This window comes from Hemitrygon akajei, chromosome 7 (genome assembly GCF_048418815.1).
Source record: "Hemitrygon akajei chromosome 7, sHemAka1.3, whole genome shotgun sequence".
Taxonomy (NCBI): Eukaryota; Metazoa; Chordata; class Chondrichthyes; order Myliobatiformes; family Dasyatidae; genus Hemitrygon; species Hemitrygon akajei.
This window is the reverse complement of record NC_133130.1, coordinates 81,782,804-81,795,581: the sequence shown is the minus strand read 5'-3', so window position 1 is coordinate 81,795,581 and position 12,778 is coordinate 81,782,804. Positions and strand designations below refer to the sequence as shown.

General features: G+C 40.4%; 1 protein-coding gene across 9 annotated transcripts in view; it reads left to right on the top strand.

Moving 5' to 3' along the window:
• plcb4a (phospholipase C, beta 4a) overlaps positions 1 to 12,778 on the top strand; it is a 540,859-nt gene that overhangs the window by 369,612 nt on the left and 158,469 nt on the right. For all 9 annotated transcript variants that reach the window (XM_073051319.1, XM_073051318.1, XM_073051315.1 and 6 more), the window contains 5 exons: positions 3,170 to 3,380; positions 7,569 to 7,662; positions 9,245 to 9,324; positions 9,430 to 9,514; positions 9,610 to 9,700. In XM_073051319.1, coding sequence (XP_072907420.1) covers positions 3,170 to 3,380; positions 7,569 to 7,662; positions 9,245 to 9,324; positions 9,430 to 9,514; positions 9,610 to 9,700 — 561 coding nt within the window. The remainder of the gene's footprint in view (positions 1 to 3,169; positions 3,381 to 7,568; positions 7,663 to 9,244; positions 9,325 to 9,429; positions 9,515 to 9,609; positions 9,701 to 12,778) is intronic.

Here is a 12,778-nt window from a genome sequence, read left to right as displayed (position 1 = left end):
ACCATTTATTAATTTCCATTGATGCTGCCCGACCTACTGAGTTCCTCCAGCATTTGTGTGTGTTCCTCTGGATCTCCAATATCTGCAGAATCTCTGTGTTTATGTAGCCAGTAATGTTGGGAATGAGTTGTAGTTTATTGTGTGTGAAGGGAATGATACTGTAGTTGGGACTCAGAATGTCAAGTTCATGTATGATAGCATCAGTAGAGATGAGCAAAATCTTGCAGTGATGGTGATCAATATGCTAAGGAGTTCTAACATCAGTTGCGGTTGGACAAGACATAGATATTAAAAGTGTCCTGAAGAGTTGAAGATCACCCTCGAACCCTCAGATGTCTATGTCAACCTGATCTTTAATTCCTTCCACCTCTGCTCCGCGAACAACACATTGATCTCCTGACTGTAACCTCTCTCAAACTATTTGGGCCTTATGTGGCTGTCTGTCCATATCGAATCTTTCCCTACCCCCAGATATCAATCAAAACTTTATTTATCCTTCCCAACCCCCTCTTCCTTCCTCCCCCACCCCACGATCCTGAACTCCCAACTCAGCCTCAGTCATGGACAGTGTACTTTCCTTTATTCTTCTGTGCTGTGGAAGGTGTAAAGATGTAATGGTGATTCTGTGATAAAACTTTGATGGTGGAGATGGCAGTTTAGAGCCAGAAATTAAACAATCAGTAGCACTCACTGAACCAACTATACAGTATGTTATTTCATTCCAAAGCCTCTGGCACAGCCTATCTTAATGGTCCTTGCTCCTGACCTGTACAAATGAGATTATTGGTTACTGTTAAGTGCTGGGGGTTGTCTCTTTACAGTCGACAGTGGTTATAATGCTGGACAAACACTTCTTGGGGGAGTTTTCATCAGTGGTCTCCAGCACAACCAGGGAAGGGCTAAAGAAGGTCAGAGGGCTTTAATGGGCTTCATTCTCTCGGAAGAGCAGTATATCTTTGAGTAAGGTTTCAGAGTGCTTGGGGAGGTAAACCTCGTTATCCTTCTAAACATTGCTGCCTCACAATTTTTCTGACAGCTGTTGTATGCAATCTGTAATAGTTTCCAGCTGACCTCAGTATGCAGATTTCTTGCACTACAGGTCTCATGAACCGAGCTGATCTTTCACTGCAGTTAACCATTTGTCCGATACCAGTTTTCTGTACACTTCCCAAACTGAGTGCCAACCGTCTGTGAAAACCTCATGCCCACCTGAAGGAAGAACCTTGACCTGAAGCCCCAAGAGAGGCAGGGACAGATGCTAGTTCAGTGCTTCAAACTCCAAACCTCTAACCTACTGTTTTGGGAATAGTCTACCTTTTCATGTATGCTTGCTCATTCACTATGTTGGAGTTGTCCTTACTGCTGAATTGTTGGGGTTTCTTAGTCATAGAGTGCTGTAGCACAGACACAGGCTCTTTGGCCCATCTAGTCCATGTCAAACTATTATTCTGCCGGGACCATAGCTGTCAATACCACTCTCATCCATGTACTTCTCCAAATTTCTCCTAAATGTTGCAAATGAACCTGCATGCATCCACCACTTCCACTGGCAATTCATTCTACACTCACACCATCCTCTGAGTGAAGAAATTCTCCCTGAAGTTCCCTTTAGATATTTCATCTTTTACCCATAGCCTATAATCTCCAGTTCTATTCTCACCCAATGTCAGTGGAAACAGCCTGCTTCCATTTATCCTATTTATGCCACTCATAATTTTGTATACTTCTATCAAATCTCCCTTCTTTCTCTTGCGTTTTAGAGAATTAAAGTCCTAACCTATTCAACCTTTCTTATAACTCAGATCCTCAAGTTCCAGCAACATCCTTGTCAATTTTCTCTGAACTCTTAATCTTATTTCTGTTTTTCCTGTAGGTAGGTGACCAGAACTGCACATAGTACTCCAAATTTGGCCTCATGAACATCTTATGCAACTTCAACGTAACATCCCAACTCCTGTACGCAGTGCTCTGATCTCTAAAGGCCAATGTGCCAAAAGTTCTCTTCACTTCGTATCTACCTTTCAATGAATTAAGTATCTATATTTCCAGATCCTTTGTTCTCTTTCCTTCCTTAGCAAGCAGTCAGTAGGCAGGAAGGCAGTTCCTTGTAACTCAGAGCAACACGTTACTCCTGCTTCTGGTAGATTTTGCCCAATAAATAATGATTGTTTTCTTTGGGTGGTGGGGTGGAGATAAGTCTCTACCAAAGGAGGTGTAAGGCACTCCTTCCTTCTGCTAACTTGCAGGTCACCCTTGGACAAGGTGCAGTACCCGCTTAGCCCCCAAACAGGGTCATGTGAAACCATGGGAGCAGGTGGTGGATGTCATACGAGCAGATGGTGCATATCACGAGTCCTGGTTATGAGACCACTGACGCCAGGCAGACAATCTCTGAAGGGTGTTGATAATGGCTGGGGTCACCCGTCTTGTAAAGACACTGCCCAGAAGAAGGCAATGGCAAACCACTTCTGTAGACCAATTTGTCAAGTACAATCATGGTTATGAGACCATGATTGCCCACGTCATACGACACGGCACATAATGATGGTGATGATGTTTCTGCTGCAAGGGTTTTACCTCCTGTTGTCCTCTGATAGTGGTGCAGCATTATTACTTCCATGCAGGTACTCAGCAGGCAGCATTCATCGCCATGTACATGGCATTCTTCAGCAGCTGCATTTGGTGCATAGGATGTCTTTTCAGGGGCATTATTTAAGGGGAGGAAAACAAATAAACTTGAATATTTGCGGAATATGCTGTGTCATGGTTGTTGTTTTATAAAACTCTGTTCTGGCCTTCAAGAGTGGAATTGAAAGCGCTAAAAGTTAGTTGAAATTGTATTTCTGTGAATACACTGCAGTACTTAAAGTGTCATTGCACCACTTCGTAGAATGCATGGTTTTGCTTTCTGATGTGTCGGGGGGTTTTGTAATCGATACAACAGTGAATACAGAATTAGGCTTTTCATATGACATTGTTTCCATTGGCTTCTGTTAAGGGGAGAGTGACACTTTCAGCTTAGAGTCAAATCTTTGCAGCACATTAATCAGTTCTGGTTGGTTGCACAGACCTAATTAGAGATGCTGTATTAATGTACAACACGACATTGACACAGATTTCTGAATCAGGTGGTCTGATTTGAATTAAAACTATCAATTTTGTTTTGCAGCTAATATGTCGTGTGATGGGTTCTGCAGGTATCTGATGTCAGATGAAAATGCACCCGTCTTCCTTGATCGGTTGGAGTTGTATCAAGAGATGGACCAACCTCTATCCCATTACTTTATCAGTTCCTCTCATAATACATATCTCATAGGCAGGCAGTTTGGAGGCAAATCCTCTGTAGAGATGTACAGACAAGTCCTTTTATCTGGATGCAGGTTAGTCACAATGTGTTTGGAATATCTTTAAAAAGTTGTTTCTGCACGAGTCTTTAAGGAAACTAACAACATTATAATACTCATTTGTAATTGATCCTCCACCACCTCTTCTTCAGCTCTACCCACAACAGAGTCCAGGCTCCCTGAATATCAAAGTGCAGGATCTAGGCAAAGAGACCACTGCACCGGATTTTATAGTATATCCTGTGTCTGGGCTGTAGGCAGCCATTTCTAATGAAAAATTAGGATAGCAGTTAGAGATAGTCTTATTGTTTAATTGATATTGCCTGTAGTACCTTTTGTGCCTTGTCAGCCTCTCATCCCTTCCTTGGAAAGTACTGTAGGCCTTGAGCAAAATATAACGTTGAAGATGTTCTGAGCTGGTTTTGAGATCAGTTCCTTGGATCCTTATGATCTGCCTAACTGGAGTTTCAGTGGTTGTTTATGCTTCGTTTTCAATTTTACATTGAAACAGTTAACTTTACTATCTCCTATCTCCTCGTCGTGTGATTATGGTGAAAAATTAACCTTTCTTGGTCACATTTCCATATTCCATTGTCCTTGTTTATCAGCATCTTAGTTTATACTTGCGGTCTTTTCTAACTGGCTCATGTGAACTTGTTGAGGTCTGACTGAAGTTTTGTGTTCGCAAATGTCTTCACTTAAAAAAAACATAATTCACATGAATCAACTTGATGCCGACAAAAATAATTACTTTGTTTTTAAGCTCATTCCACTGCATTTCAATGTTTTGTTTCGTTGTCAACTTGATTCATCTTATCCAGTAATGTAACTGAAAACTGTTTGTAATTATGGCCTCCATCAACTTATAAACTGTATGGAAAAACGATTGTCAATAATTTTTATTCTGTTATGTAAGACAATATAACAGAGACCAAAATTTTGAACAGATGTTCTAGAAAAGCAAAGATCCAGATAAATAAGATTCAATTTCCACACCAGACATGGCAGGATAATGTCACAAGTGACTGAGATGTGTAGTGGAAATGCATCGCAAACTTCGACACTCTGTGGCATTTTCCTCTTGCTCAGGAGTTTCTAAGCACTCAAGCAGAACAATCAGTGGAGCACATTCTCCAAGGTGACTGGTTTTATTGACTTCCCTTCAAAAAAAATCTTGGCTCACATTGAACTGATGTTAAAGCCCTTCCAAGATTTCTATTAATTCTTTGCTAACAGATGCTGAAGAATTGTCAAGTCGCCGTACCATATCAGTCTTGATTGGAGGGTGGTTGACAGCTTGAAAAATATTGTCCTTGAAAGTGCAACAGCTGTTTTGCATTGCAAATTAGATGATCACAAAGTCCTGGTACTCTGCAATGGAGCACAGGTGTTCCTGAGCAGAAGGAGAATGTCACAGATTCAGAATACTCAACAATTGCAAAGCACCTCCAGCACAAATTTCAAAACAGATCATTATAAAGCACTTTGGAAATAATAGCTTAAGTAAAAGACAAGATTTTGGTTTACTGCCCAAGAATTTCCATCAGTGGAAATTCTTCCAGTGAAACCTTTGTTAACAAAATAAGTGAAACCTCTTTTTACCAGGTGTCTCTAGAAATGCGGCTTGTAAGCCCCTTGCTAACAGCCACTGGACTCAGCGGTGAGAAAACCACCTTTCTCAAACTCCGTACGTCTAGGGCCGAAATGACTTGGGTCCCACCAAAACCAGGAGATTGGGATGTCTCGACCTTCTGAGCCCTGATCTGTGTGAATACTGTGTAAATACTGTCCCTATGCAATTAGCCATCAGCAAGAAATAGCAGATTGTACACGGCATACAGTTATAAACAAAGTGTGGCGACCCACTTTCTGTGCAGGCGAACCGGCTCACAAATAGCCCGTGTGCGGGGAGAGACTTCGGTAATGCACCTCTGACGTCATTTCCGCCCGGAGAGGGCGGAAACTAAGTCTAAAAGCCAGCACCGCGAGATTTGAATAAACTGGTCTCGAAACAACTTATCAACTGCGTGTCGTTGTTTCTAGCTCTGTATGTAGTACATCGCTACAAAAGTATATTTACAAATCTCAGTTGTACTGAGCAGTTAGTAGAAAAAGAAAAGGAAAAAATTTTTTAAAGGGCCTATTACCATTAACCTAGTCCAAATGTGCATGTAAATTGGAACTCCAAGATCTTGAAGTGGTCTTTTACTCACGTGCTAGACCCATGGTCTGTGTGAAAGCCCACACCACCATTTGAATGTTGCTTGAAATCCAGCTTGAACAACCAGGCTCCCCCATGGAAGTATTGGTCCTTCCTCCTTGAAGCCACCATTTCCCTGCACAAAGCACCTTGTGCAACAGAGATGGCATCCTCAGCCATCTTTCCTCCTGTCTTCTCCCAGCTCCCGCCAAAAAGACCTCGACCCACAGCAGTGTCCATCACAAAAACCACTTCGTCCAGCACTCTCTAGAACCTTCTCCCAATTCCACCATCCTGATTGGCTGACACAATATTCCTAAGTTGAACAACATCACCCCTTATCTTTTGCTCAAACCCAAACATGCTAGAAGCAGAATAGGCTGTTCTTACAGAACTGCTAAAATGAAATACCTACAGCATAGCAGTAAAAATCTTGACCTGCTGTGGAGAATTTAATAATTATTGCATATGGTTCACTGTTTATTGGCTTTTTCAAGGTGAAGTTTGAAGATTTAACTCCAATTCAGTGCATTTATGGCTTTTTGGTAAATAAACAGGTAAAATACTGATGAGGAATTTCAAATAAGAAATGATTGTTAGAAACGCTGATGTAAGTTATTTCATCCCTACAATTTTGTAAAAGAACTATCTGTCTTTCAAGATAGTGACATTTATTTAATTACATTGGAGTGCTTCTGAAAAATCTTTGATTGAAAGAACTCATGTTTTCTTATGGAAATAGAAGCTATTCAGCTCATCAAATCTTCAACAAATCCCATCACCCAAAAACTAATAAAATCTTAGAATTCAATCATGGTTTTTTTTATCAACCCTTTTCTCCTGCCTCTTTCTTATAACCCTTAACCCCTTATCAATTAAGAACCTATCAATCTCTGCCTTAAATACACCCAATGACTTTGCCTTCACAGCTCTCTGTGACAAAGATTTCCACACATCCATCATCTTCTGACTCAAGCAATTCTTCCTCATTTCAGTTTCCAAGGGCTGCCCCTTTATCCTGAGGCTCTTACCCACCGACACTGGACTCTGCTACTAATGGAAACTTATTGTTACTCTCTCCAGGCCTTTCAGTATCTTGTAGGTTTCAATGAAATGCCCTTGTTCTTCTGAAATCCAGTAAGTACATGTCCAGTGACATCAAATGGTACTGATACATTAAGCCCTTCATTCCCTGAATCATTCTTGTTAATCTCCTCTGGACCCTCTCCAAAGCCATCACATCTTTCCTTCGATATGGGGCTCAAAATTATTAACAATTCTCTCCCTTATCTCTCTGATTCTACTGTCTTACATGAGGGGTAATTTTTGGTGGCCAACTAATCTATCAACCAGCATTTCTTTGTGATGTCAGAGGAAACTAGAGCACCCAGAGAAAGCCCTCATAGTCATAGGGAGAGCATGCAAACTCTACAGAGGCACACTCGAGGTCAGGATCAAATATGGATTGCTGGAGCTGTGATGAAAAAGCACTGCCTAATGCACCACTCTACCATCCTGCAACACTGAGGTCAAATGCATTTCACAGTAATATCTTTGACAGATTTAAGGAAATTGAGGGACAATTAAATGAAAAAGCATGGTCACTAAATATGTATCTTATTTATGATTTTAGTTGGCCAGATTTCATTTATGGCTTGAGTCATGTTTGTGGACAATAACATTTGGCAGTATTTTGAAGTTATGCAGCAAATGTTGGTTATAAAGTTTACTTTTGACCATAAATTAGCAGAAGCTAGATAAATTCAGAGGAAATCAATGGGGAAATAAAATGGGTTGTTAAAGAATTAGCAGAAAAATGAATAGTCAACACAGAGTCAGTGAGGTAAAAGGTCTCTTCCATGTTCTATCCTTTTGTGACTCTATGAGTTTAAACTTGTGGTTGCTACTCTAGTACCTTGTCTTGCATCTTATTCTAAACACATGTTGTTGTGAATTTAAATGTCATGTGCATCATGTTTTCATGGCAATATATTTTGTTTGAAGCGCTTATTTTGTTTCATCAGATGTATTGAATTAGATTGCTGGGATGGAAAAGGGGAAGACCAAGAGCCAATAATAACACACGGCAAGGCGATGTGCACAGATATTCTTTTTAAGGTAAAGCTGTTCTTGGTGGATTATTAACAGAATATTATTGTTAATCTTTATACTTCTATAAATTTTGGATAAGGTAGTGGAAGGTTTAAGATCAATTTTCTCATGTTTCTTAAAAGAATGCTGTTCAGCCCATTGAGTCTAGACCCATTCTCAGAGCATTCCTCAAACCTGGGGTAAAATCTTGACTAACTGTACTTTATTTTTAATTACTTGTAATATTTTGATATAATTAAAATAATGTTTACAACTTTATTTACTTAAACCTCTTTGAATAGTTTTTCCTCATCTCCACCAGAAGCACTTAAAGTGCCTCTGATGCCTGGCAAGCTCTCAAGAGTTTTAACATCGTGACTTGGGATATGATATTGCATTCCAATAACAGAGTGGCTTGAATAGACTCGATTTAGATTTATCACATGTACATTTAAATGAACAACGAAATATACTGTATATACTGTGTGTGTGTATATATATGTATGTATATATACACATATTCAGTATATGTATGTATATATGCATGTGTGTACACACACACACACACACACACACACACACAGACACACAGACACACACACACACACTATATGTATGTATCTGTGTGTGTGCGTGAATATATACACTCACACTCCCTCTAATCCCAGGACAGGCCATCTTCAGCTTCCAGTGGACTTGTGGATTTGTAGACACTGTGCCACAACTTCCCCAGGTCAAGAGGTTCACACACTTGGAATTGCAATCATTGAGCCTTGACTTCCGATCAGCCTTTGGGCTTCAATATGGACCTTCAATCAGCCTTTTTTGCTTAAATACGGACCTCCGATCGATCCTAGGGCTTCAATCTTTGGTATCGACCCAGAACTCGTAAATGATGACGAGTAAGAATTGTGAATGAGGGCCTAAACTCCAGGCCTTGAACGACAGACTCACCAATGATGGGACACCAAATGTCCTCGCTGGTTGGCTGGTCCAATATCCAATCATGCCTACATTGCTGGCCTTCAAACACGGGAGCAGACAGTTAGATTTAAATTCTGCCCTGTACTCCATTTCCTCCACATCCTTGTCCCTAAGCCCTACCTGATCTCTAGCTCCCCTCTCTATCCCCAAAACCAACCCTACAATGCTTAAAAAGAAACAAAATGAAATCTAACTAAAACTGACCCATGACCTCTATGCAGACCGCAGCTTGGCGCCATCGTGATTATTATTTATTTACTTGATGGGCTAAATGGACTCCTATGTCATCAGGAAATATGAGAAATAGAATTAATTTCAAGGCATTAACTGCAACAGTAAATAATGCTTTGGTAATTGGATCATTCATCATGACCTCTGCCAGTTTTTAAGTTTGAGTTCTGAAATATTTTATCCATTTTAATCATTTCCCTTTCAATATATGTATCAGAAGGTGTGGATGATTTCCATGCCTTTGATAAACAGCAGTATTAATGACTGCGATGTGATCATTTGAAGATTGATAAGAAGAAAATGGAAATCTTAGAATGGAAATTCTAAGCATTAAATGAAAGTAAATGAATCAGTTTTTAAGATGTGTATTTTGGTGTTGCTGTTTTGCTGACAGGATGTAATTCAAGCCATCAAAGAAACAGCATTTGTAACATCAGACTACCCTGTCATTCTATCTTTTGAAAATCATTGCAGGTAAGAGTCTGGATAAGGTCTGATAAATAGTTTTCTGCTGTTACATTAATGTTGTCAGCTGAGTGATGTAACTATTCTACAATGCTAAATATTCCTATTTTACAGTAAAACCCAGCAGTACAAGATGGCTAAGTATTGTGAAGAAATTTTTGGAGACCTTTTATTGAAGCAGTCCCTGGAAATCCATCCAGTATGGTTATTATTATGTGCATTAAAAACTATACTTTAAAATTGTTAAACTGAAAACTTGGTGCAAAACGTTGAGCCGGTTACTTTGCTTTGCAGCTTGAAGCTGGCCGACCCCTTCCGTCCCCAAATGATCTGAAAAGAAAAATACTCATCAAAAATAAGAGATTGAAACCTGAAGTAGAGACAAGTAAGTTGGAACTGCAGAAAAGACATCTTTATATTATTTTAGTAAAGAAATACTTTTGGTGATTTGATTACCAACAAATTGAAATTCACAGGAAAGCTTACAACTCACTACTAGAGTTATGATGAAGGAATTTGAGTAAAAGTTATTAACATTTTATGGTGTTACTGATACTCAAACGAGCAAACGATTGTGATGTTGGCACCTGTGGAATGAGAAGGGGACTAAGATTTTATTTGTTCATCACTCTGGTATGCTATTACATCACTGGCATGGCTGCCTCTGAGTCAGAGGGTTTGAAGTTAAAATCCAACTTTAGGAGCTTAAATACAATAATCAAAACAGGTACTATAACTCAAAATGGTGCACTATTTCAGGGCGTGGGTGCTACATCATTAAGGGTCTTCCAGTTGAGACGTTCAAACCGCTCCTTGTAGGTTTATACAGTGGGATGTAAAATATCTTATCATTCTATACTAAAAAGAAAGAAAAGCCATTCCTGGATTCTGGGCTACATTTCATCTCACAGCAACATTCAAAGTCATTATATAGTCCCGCACAGCATGGGTCATGTAGCCATAAGCAAATTGTTGTTAATGGTAGTAGTTTGAGCACAAAATTGGCTTGTGCATTTTTACTTTACAATGACGACTACTCTTGAAAAGGTCGTTCTTTGGCTATGTAACACTTGGAGATTTCCTGAGGCTGTGAGAAGCACTCTATAAGCGTACACAAGAAAATGAGAAAATAGGACAAGGACGAGGCCACCTGGCCCAACAAGTCTGTCCCACTATGCAGTGTGATGATGGCCGGCCTTCTCCAGGACTTGGCTCCCTTCCTGTGTTGGATGCATAATCAACCAATCTTTAAAAAATACGTTAAACTCTACTTTAAATACTTACCGTGAGCTAGACTCCACAACCCTCTAGGTAGAGAATTTGAATGATTCATTATCCTATGCAAGAAGGAATCCCAACTCACTTTGTTTTGAAAAGATCATTCTCTGATCTGGAAACTGTTCTGTCAGTTTACATTTTTCCACATCCTTTCTTTTCATTGAAGTTATTAACCAAAAGAAATAGATAGTTTTTAAGCTCAAAATGTTGGGTTCCAGAAGTCGATGAAAGAAAAACCACTACCAATACCGCTACTATCTTTATTAGTCTTCAAACAGCATTCAGAGGTCTTCTGCTTTTCCGTTAATGGGCTGAATCATGTTTGAACCAGTTCACACTTCATGTTTGCTTCCACGAATATCCCCACACAGGTGATTTTGTTGCTACTGTGGGGCTTTCAATGCACTGAAGGCCTTGCTGCTGTGGCCATCCCACAAGGTGGTAGCATAGGAAAGGCAAGTGGGCTTCAGATAGCTAGTCCCGAGGCACTGCCCCAGATCACCCTCATGGCCTTCCCTGCTGCCTTGAAGCCTTTTTAATCGTTAGTGGTTAATAATAATCAGCAACAATTAGATGCAGTTGAAGTATATCTTAATCAGTCAAAGTTATTTATTTAAAGTAACAATATTTTAAAACATGAAATGTAAATTAACCGGCATTAGTACAATTAAAAGAACAGAAAAATAAACCACAATATTATTTACCTTTTTAATGAAAATGACAGCTCCATTTAGATGAAAAGGGGAACACTACACATGCTAACTATGACTGATGTAAATCTGATGCAAAGTGTATCAGTTCAGTGTATTATGGAATCAGCACTAGGCTTGGTGCTGAGTTTAGAACTGGAGCTAGGCGTTCAGACTTCCAGTGTACTCTGTAGTGCCACACTTTAGTACTTGGGCAGGGAGGCCCAGAAATGTGCGAACCCAGTGGTTGTCAATCTTATTAATGCTTCTTTGCCGAGGTGAAGGTAGCATTGATAAATTGAGACGGGGGATTATGGGTCTGTTGTTATAATGCGCGACTGTATTTGGGTAGTAACACAGCAGGGAGCTCAAGTCTTGCTATTGATGGAAAATCTGTTGTATGGGAGAGAGCAAAGTTCCTAGCACCGTGGACAAAAATAGGAGAATGTGTTCAGTAACGCAGCACTTCAAAAGCCTGGTGGATTAGACTCTCTAACTGCATCACTGTTTCAATATTTAGTTGGCATTTTAAAATCTGTTGGTTTCAAGGTGTTACGTACCCCGTAACTGGGTCACTTACCAGCAAAGATAGAGAGGTCCGTTGGAGTCTGATGCTACTATTTTTAAAGGTCTTTATTTATAAAGAGGCACAAAAATAAGATTAATACAAACATTCAGATAATATATGTCGTCAATACTCAATCTAAAAGTGCGGGTATAATAATAATCATCAATAAGAAATGGCTCTATCGTCTGTCTAGGGGATAATAGATTGTCCAATGGAAATATAAAAGTTACTCAGTTCATGCAGGCTTCAGCCTTTGGGGACCGCTGGGTTTTCACTTGTTGGAGAGAGAGATTTGTGAGAAAAGAAACTTGCCCGGGTCGTTGATGAGGCCAATCCGTTGAGTCGGGGGAGTTGGTTCCCCGTTGTTAGTTCAAAAATCGTTTCTGTGATACCCGCCACTGGCTCCCAGGCAAGGGAACCGAACGCACGTGGCTTCCTTCAAGTGGCTGCCCGCTATTACGGGATCGCTAGCGTGTCTTCTGGTGCGTCTGAGGGGCCGTCTCTACAGCCCCTCTTTTATCTGGACTCGCAGGGTAGCAGATGTCAATCAGGTTGGGGTTGATGTTATCTCTCTCTCAACCAGCCCACGTTGCCCGAGGGCTGCAGGTAGCACAGTCCCCAATCCACAAATGTGTCTCCAAGAGACAATGGCCAATGTCGCGTGACTTTGCATCGCCGGGGAACGAGGCAGTCTGCACGTCTCTTTCCCCATTTCCTGGGTCTACTGACCCCACCCACTCGTGCTCTTGCGATTCTCACAAAGGAGGGGGCTGCGGGCATAACAAAGGAAATTAAAGTTAGAAATCCGTGCTACTTCGCAGGTTCTGACTCCTCATCTTTTTTTCTCCAGTCTTGATGAAGGGTCTTGGCCCGAAATGTCAACTGTTTATTCTTTTCCGTAGTTGCTGCCTGGCCTGCTGAGTTCCTC